Genomic DNA, 18,049 nt, shown 5'->3' with positions numbered 1-18,049 from the left:
CATACCCATAATAATTAAGAAAATGGTAATAGCAACATACATATCAGTAATTGCCTTAAACGTGAACGGATTAAATGCTCCAACCAAAAGACACAGGCTCACTGAATGGATGCAAAAACAAGACCCATCTATATGCTGTCTACAAGAGACCCACTTCAGACCTAGGGACACATACAGACTGAAAGTGAGGGGATGGAAAAAGATATTCCATGCAAATGGAAATCAAAAGAAAGCTGGAGTAGCAATACTCATATCAGATAAAATAGACTTTAAAATAAAGAATGTTACAAGAGACAAGGAAGGACACTACATAATGATCAAGGGATCAATTCAAGAAGAAGATATAACAATTATAAATATATATGCACCCAAGATAGGAACACCTCAACACATAAGGCAACTGCTAACAGCTATAAAAGAGGAAATTGACAGTAACACAGTAATAGTGGGGGACTTTAACACCTCACTTACTGGACAGATCATCCAAACAGATTATTACTAAGGAAACACAAGCTTTAAATGACACAATAGACCAGATAGATTTACTTGATATTTATAGGACATTCCATCCAAAAACAGCAGATTACACTTTCTTCTCAAGTGCACACAGAACATTCTCCAGTATAGATCACCTCTTGGGTCACAAATCAAGCCTCGGTAAATTAAAAAAAATTGAAATCATATCAACCATCTTTTCCAACCACAACGCTATGAGATTAGAAATAAATTACAGGGAAAAAAACGTAAAAAACACAAAACACATGGAGGCTAAACAAAATGTTACTAAATAACCAAGAGATCACTGAAGAAATCAAAGAGGAAATCAAAAAATACCTAGAGACAAATTACAACTAAAACATGATGTTCCAAAACCTATCGGATGCAGCAAAAGCAATTCTAAGAGGGAAGTTTATAGCAATACATGCCTACCTCTAGAAACAAGAAAAGTCTCAAAAAAACCAATCTAACCTTACACCTAAAGGAACTAGAGAAAGAAGAACAAACAAAACCCAAAGTTAGTAGAAGGAAAGAAATCATAAAAATCAGAGCAGAAATAAATGAAATAGATACAAAGAAAACAATAGCAAAGATCAATAAAACTAAAAGCTGGTTCTTTGAGAAGATAAACAAAATTGATAACCCTTTAGCCTAAGTCATCAAGAAAAAGAGGGAGAGGACTCAAATCAATAAAATTAGAAATGAAAAAGGAGAAGTTACAATGGACACCACAGAAACACAAAGCATCCTAAGGGACTACTGCAAGCAACTCTATGCCAATAAAATGGACAACCTGGAAGAAATGGACAAATTCTTGGAAAGGTATAACCTTCCAAGACTGAACTGGGAAGAAATAGAAAATATGAACAGACCAATCACAAGTAATGAAATTGAAACTGTGATTAAAAATCTTCCAACAAATAAAAGTCCAGGACCAGATGGCTTCACAGGTGAATTCTATCAAACATTTAGAGAAGAGCTAACACCCACCCTTCTCAAACTCTTTCAAAAAACTGCAGGCGAATGAACACTCCCAAACTCATTCTATGAGGCCACCATCACCCTGATACCAAAACCAGACAAAGGTGTCTCAAAAAAAGTAAATTACAGACCAATATCACTGATGAACATAGATGCAAAAATCCTCAACAAAATACTAGCAAACAGAATCCATCAACACATTAAAAGGATCATACACCATGATCAAGTGGGATATATCCCAGGAATGCAAGGATTCTTCAATATATGCAAATCAATGTAATACACCATATTAACAAATTGAAGAAGAAAAACTATATGATCATCTCAATAGATGCAGAAAAAGCTTTTGACAAAATTCAACACCATTTATGATATAAACTCTCCAGAAAGTAGGCATAGAAGGAACCTACCTCAACATAATAAAGGCCATATATGACAAACCCACAGCAAACGTCATTCTCAATGGTGAAAAACTGAAAGCATTTCCTCTAAGATCAGGAACAAGACAAGGATGTCCACTCTCACCACTACTATTCAACATAGTTTTGGAAGTCCTAGCCACGGCAATCAGAGAAGAAAAAGAAATAAAAGGAATACAAATTGGAAAAGAAGAAGTAAAAGTTTCACTGTTTGCAGATGACATGTTACTATACATAGAGAATCCTAAAGATGCCACCAGAAAACTACTAGAGCTAATCAATACATCTGGTAAAGTTGCAGGATACAAAATTAATGCACAGAAATCTCTTGCATTCCTATACACAAATGAAAGATCAGAAAGAGAAATTAAGGAAACAATCCCATTCACCATTGCAACAAAAAGAATAAAATACCTAGGAATAAACCTACCTAAGGAGGTAAAAGACCTGTACTCAGAAAACGGTAAGACACTGATGAAAGAAATCAAAGATGACACAAACAGATAGAGAGATATACCATGCTCTTGAATTGGAAGAATCAATATTGTGAAAATGACTTTACTACCCAAAGCAATCTATGGATTCAATGCAATCCCTATCAAATTACTAATGGCATTTTTTACAGAACTAGAACAAACAATCTAAAAATTTGTATGGAAACACAAAAGACCCCAAATAGCCAAAGCAATCTTGAGGGAAAAAAAACAGAGCTGGAGGAATCAGACTCCCTGACTTCAGATTATACCACAAAGCTACAGTAATCAAGACAGTATGGTACTGGTACAAAAACAGAAATATAGATCAATGGAACAGGATAGAAAGCCCAGAGATAAACCCATGCACCTATGGTCAACTAATCTATGACAAAGGAGGCAAGGGTATACAATGGAGAAAGACAGCCTCTTCAATAAGTGGTGCTGGGAAAACTGGACAGCTACATGTAAAAGAATGAAATTAGAACACTCCCTAACACCATACACAAAAATAAACTCAAAATGGATTAGAGACCTAAATGTAAGACCAGACACTATAAAACTCCTAGGGGAAAACGTAGGAAGAACACTCTTTGACATAAATCACAGCAAGATCTTTTTTGACCCACCTCCTAGAGTAATGGAAATAAAAACAAAAATAAACAAATGGGACCTAATGAAACTTAAAAGCTTTTGCAAAGCAAAGGAAACTACAACCATGATGAAAAGACAACCCTCAGAATGAGAGAAAATATTTGCAAACGAATCAACGGACAAAGGATTAATCTCCAAAATATATAAACAGCTCATGCAGATCAATATTAAAAATACAAACAACCCAATCCAAAAATGGGCAGAAGACCTAAATAGACATTTCTCCCAAGAAGACACACAGATGGCCAAGAAGCACATGAAAAGATGCTCAATATCACTAATTATTAGACTAATGCAAATTAAAACTACAATGAGTTATCACCCCACACCAGTTAGAATGGGGATCATCAGAAAATCTACAAACAACAAATGCTGGAGAGGGTGTGGAGGAAAGGGAACCCTCTTGCACTGTTGCTGAGAATGTAAATTGATACAGCCACTATGGAGAACAGTATGGAGGTTACTTAAAAACTAAAAATAGAATTACCACATGACTCAGCAATCCCACTACTGGGCATATACCCAGAGAAAACCATAGTTCAAAAAGATACATGCACCCCAATGTTCATTGCAGCACTATTTACAATAGCCAGGTCATGGAAGCAAACTAAATGCCTATTGACAGACAAATGGATATAGAAGATGTGGTACATATATACAATGGAATATTACTCAGCCATAAAAAGGAACGAAATTGGCTCATTTGTAGAGACATGGATGGATCTAGAGACTGTCATACAGAGTGAAGTAAGTCAGAAAGAGAAAAACAAATATTGTATATTAATGCATATATGTGGAACCTAGAAAAATGGTACAGATGAACCGGTTTGCAGGGCAGAAATAGAGACACAGATGTAGAGAACAAATGCATGGACACCAAGGGGGGGAAGTTGGTGGGGGGTGGTGGGATGAACTGGGAGATTGGGATTGACATATATACAGTAATATGTATAAAATAGATAACTAATAAGAACCTGCTGTATAAAAAAATAAATAAAATAAAATTCAAAGAAAAAAAAGACTCATTCCCCAGATTCCTTCAAAATAGAACTTGAGAGTACAAAGCTTTCTTTGGCCTTAATCCACTAAGTAATTCAAAACACACCAAGTCCTGCTACAGAGTACTTCAAGGATCTGCCCAAATGTTTTCTTTGACCTCCTTTCTCAGAGAAAGTGGGAAACTATCTCGGACCTGGAAATATTTTGCTAAAGTATGTCTCCTAATTATTCAATGCAGAAATGAGGCAAAAGAATCACTACTAGGAATGTTCTTGTGAACTGTCTTTTTAACCAACACTGGTCACCAGTACACTAGCTGGATGTCAAACACAGCTCAAAACAAGCAGTAAGATGTGGAAGAAGCACTTCTTATGTGGGGATCAGAATTAAGAACTGGCAGTAAGGATTTGGTCATGAATAATATTATGGAATGGAATGGAAGCTCATTCGTATTGGTTCCTGCATGTGGTTTGGGAAGCTTCCCTGGAGCCCACCAGGGCCCTCAGGAGCCCACCTTCCCACTTCTCCAGTGTCCCTTCCTTCAGTGCTTAAGTATGGTCCCTAGAGTTAGGACAATCTGATTTCTCCTCCCGGCTTTGCCCATTACTAGTCGTGGGACCTTGGCACACCATATCATATCTTTGTGCCTGAGTTTCCCCATCTCTAGAAGGAGAAACTATACTTCACAGTTGGTATAAAGATAAAAGAAGATCATGTCTTTGAGCTCTTGGTTTTACTCTTGTGCCTGTGGGCAAAGTAAGCCTTTAGTTCAGAAGTGTAAAGTAATTTTATGGAATAATAATAATAATAGTAGAATAACTTTGGAAATGGTGATAATAATTCATTTATTATTTCATTCAAATATCTATTGAGTATTCACTGTCCTAGAAACTAGGAATACAACAGTGGGGGGAAAAACAAAATTCCTTCCCTTATACAGACAAATTCTAACGGGAAATATCAGTATCAAACAGATGAATAGGTAAATACATAGTATTTCTGACAGTAATAAGTGCAACAGAGAAAACTGAGTCGGGAGAGAGATAGGAAGCAAGGGAAGAGAAGTGGATTCAACTTTAAATGTGGTGGCAGGAAAGGGGTCATTGAAAAGGTGATATTTAACTAAGATCTGAAGCAGATGGAGTGATCCAGTGGAAGAGTGAAGAAAAGCGTCCAGTAAAAGGAAACAGCAATTACAAAGGTCCTGAGACAGGAAAATGTGTTCCCACATGGAGCAGCATGAGAGACAAAAAGTCTAGAGAAGAAGTAATAAGAGGGATTAATCATTAATAATGTTATAGGCATGATAATTAAAAGTGGGCTAACACTCTACTTTTGTGATCTCCTATCACTGTTTAAGAGGTTCCCATTATGACAAAGGCAAAAGGGCCCCTGAAGAACAGAGGAGTTTTTGAAACAGAAAAGGATCTAATAGAAAAAGGAGGTTGAGAGTTAAGAGAAAGAACTGATTCTATTTTAGGACTTTCAAACAATGGTAACACATACCAAATCAGTACTTCAATGTAGGCTCACAATATATGCAGGCTCAGTATGATTCTGATTTCTCCTCTCAGGCTTTGCTTGTATCCCTGGGACCTTTAAATACCTGCACTCTGAGATCTTTGTGGCTACTTCATGAGTTCACTAGAGGTTAATTCATCTGAAGCTGGACAGAGTCTTACCCCAAGTACCAAGCGATGGCAGCAGCCACAGAAAACCCTGGACAAAGTGCTACTAGTCCCGGGATGGTATTGCATGTGCCATGGCATTCTGTGCCCACTTGAAAGAGAGTCTCTGAAAGTTAACCAAGAAGAGCCATGATGCCAGGTCAGGCCAGGCCCCCACTTACTGTACTGAGAAAGGATACCCTACACGACTCTCACAGAGGAAAGCTTAGGTTCCCAGGAGGGTTTGCTGAAGCCACAGAAAACAGTCTCCACTGTGGAATTCGTGTTGATTCCTGGGGTGTCCAGGCTTCAGCACACAATGGGGAGAGTGAACTATATGAAACCCTTTTCTGTCAATTTCAGAAACACCTTGCACATAGAGAAGTAGCTTTTACTTTGAAAGCATATATGTTTAACCTAATAAGCAAACTTGAAAATATCACCTAATTTTCCTACTTCCTCCAAAAAACTTTAGAGAAAGGAAGGAGCCTTACCCTCCGTGAAAACGTCCTCTTTTTTGTTCTTGCTGAATCCGTATGTTCTCCAATCTAAGTGGACTTGGGATGAAGCCAATCTCACAGCCTTCTTTCACCAGCCTTCCTATCCACCAATCATTGTTATATTTCTGGAATGCAGGAATAAAACTGCTATCAACAGTAATTCACTGATCTTCACATTTATAAATCTCAGGGGACCAAAAGAATGAAACACTATATTATATAACATTATACTATACTCTATTACATACACAAACACTATTTATAGTATATTATACTATATTATATATATCTGGGATGGAGCAGTCCATAGAAGAAACCAAACTTTTAATCTAAAGGCCCAGAGAGTAAACACTTGAGGGTTTGCAGGCCATATGGTCTCTGCTGCAACTACTGTAATCTGCTCTTATGGTGTGGAAGCAGCCACAGTCAATACGTAAACAAGTAAGCACGGCTGTGCTTCAACAAATGTTTTCTTTCCAAGAAAGGCAGCAGGCTGGTTTCAGCCTGTGAGCCACAGTTTGCCAATCCCTGGGCAAAAGTCAGGTCTTAACATCTGGATTCCTTTGGTCCTTGTCAAGAAGCTCTAGCCAATTCCTAAGGAATAGATTTTACATGGATAAATAGGCACCCATGTAACTGGAACTCTGGAAGACAGGATCGACAAGTCTAAGACAAAATACACTGAAGAGTCTGGTTTTTTGTCAAAAGCTCTGAGGTAAAAATTCCACCCTACTATCTGTATTCTACTCTCTCTGGGGAAAAATTATAATCTTCCAAATACAGGTTTGCAAATCAAGGTCCATCTTACTACCTGAAGAAAAACAAGCCTACTCTTACAAAGGCTAAGCGTGTTATACATACGTGGAATTTTTGAAATAATCTCCAAATGGCCTGAAGCCCAACAGGAATGAAGGAATTTCCATTTAAGTAAAGTTCCATGACACACTAACTTGGGAAACAAACCCACACAAAGGCTTCAGCCAATATGGGGTGAACATGGTCCTATGTGATGGGCCAGCAAAACTGCATTTGTAATGATAGATTTGCTGAATCCTAGGGCAGGAGGCATAGTTAATCCAAGCTACCTGCCTCAAGGGAAGGTTTCTGCTAGGTGATTTCTAGAAAGCAGATATTAGTCCTACTGTTTACATCCACCAGAGACAATTCCAAAAACTTCCTTTTGTGTCTTTAACAGTGTTGGGCAAGGTAACTCTCTCTCTTTGATCCAGAAACCATTTAGTTTTTTCGAAATGTAACTCTCTATGGTATATTGTGCTTAGCTCAGAGAACAGTAGAATTTATATGTATATGACATTGACACGCTGTGAAGGAGGAATGGATGATTCTGTTGAATCATCGCAGCATGAAATTCCAGGTAACTGAGTAATTCTGAGTAACAGCTTCACACTCAAAAGCAAAAAGATATGATTTAGAGATTTGGCCTTTGTTATGCACACAGCTCCTACACAAGGCCCGCATGGCATGCAGTCTGAGCCTGCACTGAAGAAAAGAGTTGACCTAATATAAAATCTTGAACAATCTAGGTCTCAGTTTCTTCCATCTTTCCATCGTTTATTTCAGGATAACAGGCCTGAAATACCAGGCCCGTTTATTTTGGAATTAACAAAAGGCAACGGGACCCTTTCAGAATGCTTGGTGCACAGACCTGGAATTTAAATTTTACTGTGGTAGGGACAAAACACACAATGAGTCATAGTTTCCTAGGGCTTAAGTTACTTCCGGAAATCAAGTTAGCCCACCGGAACACTAACTTACTAAGTCGTATCCAAATAACCTTAAGGGGTTTCCGAAGTAGTTAACACAACTTCCCAAGATGTTTTACCTTAGTTCTAAGAAACAGTGAGAATCTGACTTAACGTTAATGAAAGTTCTTTGAGCCAATTTGGGGAAAGCTGCGTTGTATGTTCAAAAGCTTATTAAATCGCCTGTCCTTTGGTATATGTGATAAGGAGAGCTGTAGCGTTTCTCTGCATTGAAGCTTTTCGTTACTGAGGCAGTACTTATAACAGAGCATATACCAAATGGCCTTCTAGGTGATGGATGAGAGGAAAGGCTACAACTCGATTACAGAAATATGTTCCTTTGTGTTGATATTCTGGGAGCACACGCCAGTTTTCTGGCAAGGTCACCTTAGTGTTCCAATTCTTCTCATTTCCCTAAAACGATGAGCACTTTCTCTTTCTGAGATGTTTCCTTATCTGCGACCTCGTGAAAACACGTGGCTCAAATCCACATAGGATTACCAACTCAATACTATACATCAAACTGCCAGACAAGAGAAAGTCACTGATGAAGGAGCACATACTTCAAAAAAGCAACCCACTGGACAAATGGAGAAGATTGATGGAATGGAGGAAAGCAATAAAACATAGCAAGGTGGGGATAAGGGTGTGAGTAGTGTGCATGGAATATGTGAAAACTTCTCTTACCATTTAAAGTGCTGCTTCTCCTTGGAAACGATGGGTATGAGCAGCTAATGAATACGGTTTGGTCATTTTTGATGGGAATGGTGAGACAAAGTCAATGTAACCATTCAGATGTCAGGGTACGTGTTTCAGGTAAAGAGTCCTTGTCTTCGAGGCAAATATGGATATCCCCACCACATACATGATTGAGAAAGCAGAAGCCATCAACTCAGTGCTTCCTCAGCTTCTTATAACCAAGGCTCTGAGCTGTGTGTGCCTGCACTCATCTTTTTCCTGCATGTTATAATGAATCAGTGTTCCCCTTCGTATCAGAGGTCTGTCTCTCCTCTCGGGGTCTGGATCCCACGCTTCCAGACTACCAAAAACTTGACTCCTTTGCCTATCTCTCCTTTCCCATCAATCTCTCCCTCTCTCTCTGGTGGTGAATAGCAGCATGTACTGGTCCTCTGATAGCTCCCATCTTGAAAGGAAAGCTCTTTGGACTTCATACACTCTTCAGTCTACTGCCCGGTCAGTGTCAACTCCCTTGAAAGCACTGTCTGTGCTTGCTAAATATACTTCCTAACTCCCCTTCTCTCCTCATTACACTCCATCCAGCTTCTGTCTCTCTGTCTCCACAACTCCAGACAATGGTCCCAGTGACTTCGTTGCTACTGACCACTTTGCCAACCCGACATCCATTCCTTTCTCCTCGTCTTAGGTGACATGTCGCAACACTGGCCACAGCTGGTTGCTGCCTCCTTTTGGATACGCTCTTCTCTCTTGATGTCCATGCCTTGCTCTGTCCTGATTTTCCTCCCAAATCTCATGTTTCTCCTTTTCCTTAATTGTTGAATCTTTTCATGCACCCCACTTTTGCAGGATGGAATTCCTTTGAGTTTGATCCAGGGCTGTTTTCTCTCCTCCCTCTCCTCTCTCTTTAGGTGACTTCTGTCATTACCTCAGCTTTAAATGCCACCGGGATAAACTAATGATCCAAACTTATTTCTTTGGCCCAACCCCGTCCTCTGAGCTCCAAATTCTTACATCTAACTTCCTCCTTCATATCTCCTTTGAGATGTCTACTCCCTAACCTCCCTTCCCATCTGTCCTCACTCCACCCTGGTCAACTCCATCCTAGTTGCTCAATTCATAAAGCTTGATTTCCTTGATCATCTTGGATTTCTCCCTCAATCTTAGTTCCTACATGTGCATCAGCAGCACAGATCACTGAACTTCCACAATATATGTCAAAGGTGTCTACTTCTTTCCATCTCACTGACACCAGGCCAGCTCAGTCCCATTATCTCTAATCTAAAATGGTTCTAACAGTCTCCCTGATTCCGTACTTACCCCACTCCAATCCACTGTCTCTACAACAATCAGAATAGCCTTCAAATAATAAATTCATCCCACTCCTCTGCTTTTAAAGTCTTCAGTGCCATCTTATTATACTTAGAATAAAATATGAAGTCTTGCCGTCACCTTAAGGTCCTACTTGACCTGTGCCCTGCTTACTTCTACAACTCTGTTTCCTGCTACGGGCTCACTGCGTTCCAGGCATATGACCTTCTTCCAGTTGATTGATTGTGCCAGCTTATTTTGTCCTACCACAGGGCCTTTACACATGCTGTTCCCTCTCCCTAGAAGGTTTCTTCTTTTTTTTTTAAGGCTGGCTACCCTGCGTAATGGTCACATACTCAGAAAGGCTTCTCTGATCACCCCTATATTTAAAAGTATATAACCTCCTCATCCCTATATTTTAAGATTCCCAGCATCCAGTTCATTTTTTCCACAAAGCATTCACAATTTGTAATGATTTATTTTTTCATTATCTGTCTCCCCACTAGAATTTAAGTCCATGAGGGAAGGTACTCTGTCTTTGTTTACAGCTGTCAGACAACATCTGTCAGACAACATCTGTCAGACAATATCTGCCAACATTAGCACACACTACATGCTCAAGAACTATATCTTGAATGGAACAAAGGAACAAATGTAGAATTTCACCCAGTTCACGTGGGCACAATGCAAAGACAGTGAGACATCTGTAGACATCCCAGTGTTTGACCTACTTGCTATCACATAGTTAAAAAATTTTAAATGTATATGTCTTGGTGTCATTAATGCTATTGTAGAATACAGAGTTTTGAAAGACAGTGATTTTCAAATTGTTACATATTAACTGTGCACATCTTGTTTTGGGCCAGAGGGTAAATGCTGGTGTCTCAGTGACATTAAGTGACAGGTTTATGTTGATCACATTCCTCAGGCTCCTCAGGGTCAGGTTTCACTTTATTGTTCCACCCTTACACTCTCCTTTTTCTTTTTTTAAAATGTTTTTTAATTAGTAAACTTTATTTTTAAGAGTAGTTCTAGGTTCATAGCAGAATTGTGGGAAAAGTACAGAGAGTTCCCATATACCCCTGCCTCCACACATGCATAACCTCCTCCACTATCAACATCCCACACTAGAGTGGTACATTTGTTACAATGATGAATCTACAATGACGCATCATTCTCACCCAGAGTCATGTTGTACCTTCTATGGGTTTTGACAAATGTGTAATGACATGTATCCACCATTATATCCACTCTCTGTTTTCTAAGATCCAATTTCTAACGGCTCCTTTCCAGCAGAGCCAATGGAGACTATCAAGTAGGAATGTCCTCCAATGTATGCCTCCAGCCCCACTGGAAAATCCTGTGCAGAACAGGGAAGTTCAAGGAAGGCAAGACTTTCCTCCTGACTCGGCCTACTTCTTGTGCCAATATTCCGGATCTCTCTCCTTCCCTCTACTCCAGCCCCTCATTCTATCAGTTAGGTCTTTTCCTTCCCATATATATCACTGGGTTCAACATCTCAGCATGGAAAACATATTAAAATCTTTCCCATCCTAAAAAAACAAAAAAAATCCAATAAACTTGTAAAAACACTCCCTCAACTCTATGCTGCCTTCTCCTGGCTAAAACCTGTCCTCCTTTTCAACTCAAAGCACTTAGGAAGAGCAAACTGCAATTCCTCTCCTCTGGCCTCCACATTATGTGGGGAAAGGCCCATTGAGTAACTCCATGGGAGGTTCCCAGTGCCCCAGACACAGTGCACCTAATAGCAAATTCATAATCACGTCACCCCTGTCACTAATCTTCTCCCCTCTCGGCCTTCTTTATTTTGATAGCTGACACCACCCTCTGCCCTTTCAGGTGAGCTAGAGAAACTGCCCTCCATCCTTCATTTCTCTTCATCTCACTTTCTCCACTAGCCCCCCGCCCCCACCATGTGAAATCTTCCAATCTGGTCTATTTGCCTCTTAACTCTCTCTCCAAGCTGCTCCCTCTTTCTATCATCTCTGCTTCAGCCACTGTCTAGACTTACCATGTCTCCCCAGCCTCTGCAATACTCCCTCGACCATCAGAGTCACCATGCTAAGATACGAGGCTGGTCACATCCATCCTTTATTTAAAATTCCTCTCCAGCCCACTGCCTGGTGATCGAGTCCAGCCTCCTTGCCATGGCCTACAAGGTCCTTTCTCATCTGGCCCCTGCCTCTCTGACGTGGCCCATCCCCTGTACCACTCCCCGCTTACCGCCCTCCAGCGGTGCTGTGCTCATTGCCCCTGGCTGTCCCTTCCACCTGAAACCGCCACTCCTCAACCCAGCCTGAATTCAGGCTTCACCACTTCTGTAGAGCTTTCCAGCCCCCCACCCTCCTCTTCCTGAGCCGGATGGTCCCTCCTGCTCTTTCTTTGGGCTCCCACAACACCCATTCAATTTTACTGTAACAGAACTTCTCAGCCCATGCAGAAACTATGCACTAGTTTGTCTCCCCCACCAGACTCTGAGCTCCCTGGCCGAGGGGACAGTGGACCTTCAGTTCTGATCCCCAAATGCCCAGCACGATGTCTGACATAAAGGAGGATTTCAATATACCCAGGTTGAGTAAATGAAAGTTTTTGATGTCACTATTCCATCTTTCAAGATGCGAGGCCTCAAGTACTCAATCCCTCAAGGTTTCTATTTCCCAAAGTCCTCTGCCCTTCTCTTAACTTTAACAATTTAATTATTATACTCTGTAGTGTTGGTTTGGCGGTCAAGGTCCACGGGATAATAATCCAGATGTTTATAATTACAACATCCCTTGTAAATGGTGCCTTCTGGGTAGGAGCCATGCCACCAAACTCACGTTTCCCTAAATTGGATCCATTGATCTATGTCAATGGATCTATCATGGTAGGTGATTAAAAGGTGACCAGAGGACCACAGGTTTATCCTACATCGATCCTCTGATGATTGTGATTCAATGTTTTAAATGTGTGATAATGTAAGCAATGATCTCAGGCTTCCAAATCTTGCTGAGAAGGAATGGATTTGGAAGGCTTAGCCAATTAAATGAGGTAACACATTGGCAGCTCCTCAGCGCTTCTCTCCATTTAGTTTGGCTCAGAGCTGATTCCTGGCCTTGGCCTTGTAGCAGGTTAGGGGATACAGAGTGCCCTACATTTACCTCTTTAATGTGTAGAAAGTCCTTGGCGTCAAAGGAGATGGCCGTGCTTGGAACAGGCACATCCTCATCCAAGGCACCACAGTAGCTCACATTCGTCTTCACAGCAAATGCTACAGGTTTCGACTGGGAACAGAACCATGGAATAAGGATGGAGGGAGGAAGACAGAAGAGGATTTTTCACACTGAAATGTAGAACCAGATAATGGATAGTACCAGGCAGTAAGGGAAATCACTTTCCAAAGAGGGATCTCAACTGGGTTCCACATTTCCAGGCAGCAGTGAGAAATCTGCAGAAAGGGCTCTGAAGAGGATTCAGTCCTATCAGCCCGACCATGTTCCCCCTCCTGTCGTACTTTCCAACATCCCAAAGAATCGTGCCCTAAAATTTGGGGGGAAGGGATGGAAAGGCGGGAGGGGCAGTCTGTTTTGGCCTCTAGTCATAAAACTCATGTTTATTATTTTAAATGGTAACACACGCCTCCACCTTGGCATACAGGAAATGTGTGCTGGGTCTTAAATAAAAAGGTGGTGGAGGGTTAAAATAAATATTTTTGAAATAGCCTTAGGCCTGAAAACCTGCAGGATCCCACTCAATAGAATACCTTGTCCTGCCAGGGAAAAGAAAGCCCCGTCCCAGTAGACAGGAAGGGCGGAGCTGCTCACTCATCACCTTCTCCCTAGCTAACAAAAGCTGCTTCTGAAACTTTTCTTAGACAGATTCCTCCGCAGCAAAGTGCTCTCGGGCTGGTGCAGCTTGGCAGAGGTTAAGTAAGCCACCAGCCTAAGCTAACAGCACTGTTGCTGACATTTGGGTGACCACAATAGCCACAAAATAAACTCTGAGAGAAACCTAAAACAAAATTTAGCCACAAATAAGAACATCAGTTTCCAGCAATCCCGGGCTGCTCTGTTATGGGCTCATTTATTCGTGCTGGGACCATGCCTGGGAGCAACAGCACTGAGGCAGGATCCGAGTTAGAGTCTCACTGATGTCCTTTCCCAGGTGCTGCTCCAACCCCCTTCCGCCAACCAGCACAGGTAGCACGGGTGTGGAAGCAAAGGAAGACACCTGGTGAACCTGCCTCATCCTCCTCTTCCCGCTCTTTTAAACATTTTACTGTAAAAACAGAAAAGGGGGGCTTCCCTGGTGGCGCAGTGGTTGAGAGTCCGCCTGCCGATGCAGGGGACACGGGTTCATGCCCCTGTCCGGGAAGATTCCACATGCCGCGGAGCGGTTGGGCCCGTGAGCCATGGCCGCTGGGCCTGCGCGTCCGGAGCCTGTGCTCCGCAACGGGAGAGGCCACAACAGTGAGAGGTCCACATACCGCAAAAAAATAAAAATAAAAATTTAAAAAAAGTAAGTTAATTAATTAAATAAAAATAGAAAACGGAAGGAGTTCACTTTATCTGAGCTTTTTTTTTTTTTCTCCTAAAAATTAGAAAGACTAGATCAATATGCTTTAGGAGTCTATCGTGAAGGGCAAAGGAGGAGAGGCTGACCAGGAACATGTTATATCTGTTACTGTGCATAAAATTTCATTTGACAAAAGGGGTCTGTGCTTAAAAAAAAAAAAAAAAGTCTGAAAGACATAGCATGGGAGATCTCTAGTGACTCAGTTCTAACATTCAAAAATGCAATTTGTTCTTTGTTGCCTCCTATGGGGCAGGGATTCCTATGGGGGCCCCTCCCTGTGGAATATCTGAAGGTCTCTTGCGGCAAAGCCTTTCATTGCTCATCTTTGCTGAAATGCTAATCGTTGTTCAAAGCTCTGAACGGTGAACTTGAGGTGGGAGATTGACACCAAGAGGGAAGAACAGAGACACCAACAGGGAGACCCACTGACCAGTTATGCACGTGTGGCCTGCAATGAAGGCTGCTGTCTTGGAGAACGGGGCAAGCACGCTGGTTCCTTGGGAGGCCCTCTAACGACAGTGGGAGGGGCAAGCTGGATATGGGGCACAATCGCTAAGTTAGAAGATGACCAAGAATTTTCACCAGCAAACCAAACACAAAAGGTAGGTGAAGGGGTCCGTGTCTCGGGATATGGCTCCCTGAGAATGTTACTATCAGGGGTGAACAGATCATGGAGCCTTGCAATCTGGTGCCTTATCAGAATGATCATAAAATGATTACTCCAGAGAAATCTGAGGCAGGGGAAGAGCAGCTGATACCTGCTGAGCAACATGCCACTTTGGAACCCAAGAGGGGCAAGAACGTCACCTTTGCTCTCTCAAGCTGGATGGCCGCCTGCTGCTCTCTCTCTTGCCGAATTGCTTCCCGATCCTCTTCCAGAGAGACATCGGAGTCAGACGGCCTGCTCGTGTAGGAATCCGCTGAACCCTGGAAAGGAAAACCCAGAGTAGCTTGAATGAGGTGATGTGGAGCTTCTTAAATCATCACATCTAACAGCATCCTGGAGTGGGTTCTTCTCATTTGCATAGAATTTGATAAATACGCTCTATGCCTTATTGCAGACATAAATTTAGATGGCAGAATATAGTTAAGCATCTGAGTAATTCGGAAGGTAGCAATGTTAGGAAGGGAAATATTTTGACTAGATTAAGTGCTAGAAAGTAAACTGCAATGAAAATTATGTGATGTTCAGCCCCAATTCTTCTTGTTTTGTGCTATCTTTATATTAAGCCCATATCAACTTGCGGAACTGAAATTTCTTTCCATTCTCTGTTTTATATACAGATTTTTAAAGGAGTAAGAGATTTAGCCTATTACAAGAGTAACTCCTACCCATATCTTGGATTACAGATGATCAAGTTAAGATTTCAACACAGCAAATCAGAAACCTGAATTAGTAAAATGATTTTCAGTTCCATTGTCAATGCCATTGAACAAGGATGTCCTCAACTGAAGCCCATTCCTAGAAGGACTATTTGAACAACAATGAAATCCAGCCTGACTCATGTGGCCAAGGAATTTCGGGCAGTGGACATCACTTGGTGCTCATGCCATAAGAAGAGATGAAAACCACAGCAGCTGAAAAGTTAAAAACAAAAACAAACACCCCAGAAACTTGCTTTCTGCTTGCTAAAAGAACATCACCCTTACAATTTCCTTAAGCTGGCATTAGAAGTTGATATTTGTGTAGATGATATTTCCACAGCAGACGTATTGATAAGACTGGTGTATTTGGCATGTTTCATAAACCAGGTACAGATTCTAAAAGGCATATGCTTATCCATATAGCTGAGAATTTGCTACCCACTGCAAAAAAATAACTCTAAGAATGGCTGACTGCTGAAACGGGCACTTTGAAAGTTTCTTCTAAACTTAGAAATATTAGGGTTTGTTTGTTTATACATTATTTGTGAATTTGCTGCCTGTATGGGTAGCTTTGTCTCAGTAGAGGGTATCATTTTAGCTGGGGTAGTCTTTCCCACCATAAAAAAAATCCCAGCACAGATTTTCCTGGCAGCCTAGAACAATAATTCCTGGTTAGAGTTTTATCAGAATGCCCAGTAGAACCCTGGTTCTAAATTCTAACTCTGCAACACACTTTTGAAGACTTTATACAAGTTCCTAGACCACTCTAAGACTCAGTCTCCTCTTCTGTAAAATGGGGATGTGGTTTACTTCACAGAATTAAATGGAATAGGATATAATGAATCCCTGATTATTGAGCCCTGGCTGTCACACCAGCGTGGGGCTAGATGCTTTGCACACCTTATCTCACTGAATCCTTAGAGCAGTGGGTAAGCTGGGATTCAAACACGGGTAATCCAACCGTAGAGCCAGCAGTTTCAAACCCTACATTGAGCTGGACTTGAAAAAATATTTACTCTAGGACCTGGCACATAGTAGGCACACAATAAATAGCCATTCGCATTTCTATTTCCTAGTGCTGGTATTTCTACCTTGATTTAAAAAAAAAAAAGAGTTAAGAGATTCTAATCATTTTTCAGCTTACTTACATATGCAAGTAAGTTGCCCATCTTGAACTGTACAGTATCCTTTTTTATTGTATTTGCTGCATAGAAAACACGATAAGTTTTTTTCCCCAGCTTTATTGAGATATAATTGACATATAACACTGTGCAAGTTTAAGGTGTACAATGTGTTGATTTGATACATTTATATATTGCAAAATGATTATACTGTAAGTTTCATAACTGCAGTGTGTCCAAATCCATGCACTTTATGCAGTGCTTTTGAAAGTGCCCTTTACAGAGGAAATGTATTTGCTAACCAAATTATAACCAAACTCATCTGTGCAAATCTACTGGGGAAAAATCTGGACCTACAAAATAAATAAGTACAGGGTGACTATTTTATAGATGCATTCATTGCTTAAAAAAGAGCTACCCTGGGCTTCCCTGGTGGTGCAGTGGTTGAGAGTCCGCCTGCCGATGCAGGGGACACGGGTTCATGCCCCGGTCTGGGAAGATCCCACATGCCGCGGAGCAGCTGGGCCCGTGAGCCATGGCTGCTGAGCCTGCACGTCCAGAGCCTGTGCTCCGCAACGGGAGAGGCCACGACAGTGAGAGGCCCGCGTACCGCAAAAAAAAAAAAAAGAGCTACCTTGAAGTCCTTTAAAACAAGAGAGTTCTATCAGCATAAATCTTTTGTCCAAATTTAGGTATATCTGCATAAAATCCAGAGGAAGAGAGAAAGGAAACAATGTTTCTAAAAAATATATGAAAACGGTTTTGTGTTAGTTCTAGGCAATGCTTTGCTGAAGTGTGATGTGTGTGTGGTAGACCATTTTAAGGTGTTAGATGTCTGCAAAAGTGTCTGGACTATAAAGTGATTACGATGCAGGAAGTCAGGAAGGAGGCACTTGTTTTGAAAACACGTGCTGGGGAAGGCTAACAACTGCAGTTCAAAAGAAAGCAGGCTGCCCAGTGGAGCAGTGAGTCAAACAGCTAAAATACACAATCCACTGTTGACACTAGGAGATGGCTAATTTCCTGA

General features: G+C 41.2%; 1 protein-coding gene across 1 annotated transcript in view; it reads right to left on the bottom strand.

Moving 5' to 3' along the window:
- CACNB4 (calcium voltage-gated channel auxiliary subunit beta 4) overlaps positions 1-18,049 on the bottom strand; it is a 156,674-nt gene that overhangs the window by 43,262 nt on the left and 95,363 nt on the right. Inside the window, exons 4-6 of the mRNA XM_027131371.1 lie at positions 15,344-15,463; positions 13,123-13,245; positions 6,186-6,316 (exon numbers count right to left, since the gene is read on the bottom strand). Of these exons, the coding sequence (XP_026987172.1) occupies positions 6,186-6,316; positions 13,123-13,245; positions 15,344-15,463 (374 nt within the window). The remainder of the gene's footprint in view (positions 1-6,185; positions 6,317-13,122; positions 13,246-15,343; positions 15,464-18,049) is intronic.

This window comes from Aethalodelphis obliquidens, unplaced genomic scaffold (genome assembly GCF_003676395.1).
Source record: "Aethalodelphis obliquidens isolate GAN/ISIS:26980383/991018 unplaced genomic scaffold, ASM367639v1 scaffold2, whole genome shotgun sequence".
NCBI lineage: Eukaryota > Metazoa > Chordata > Mammalia > Artiodactyla > Delphinidae > Aethalodelphis > Aethalodelphis obliquidens.
This window is presented reverse-complemented; position numbering and strand designations above follow the sequence as displayed.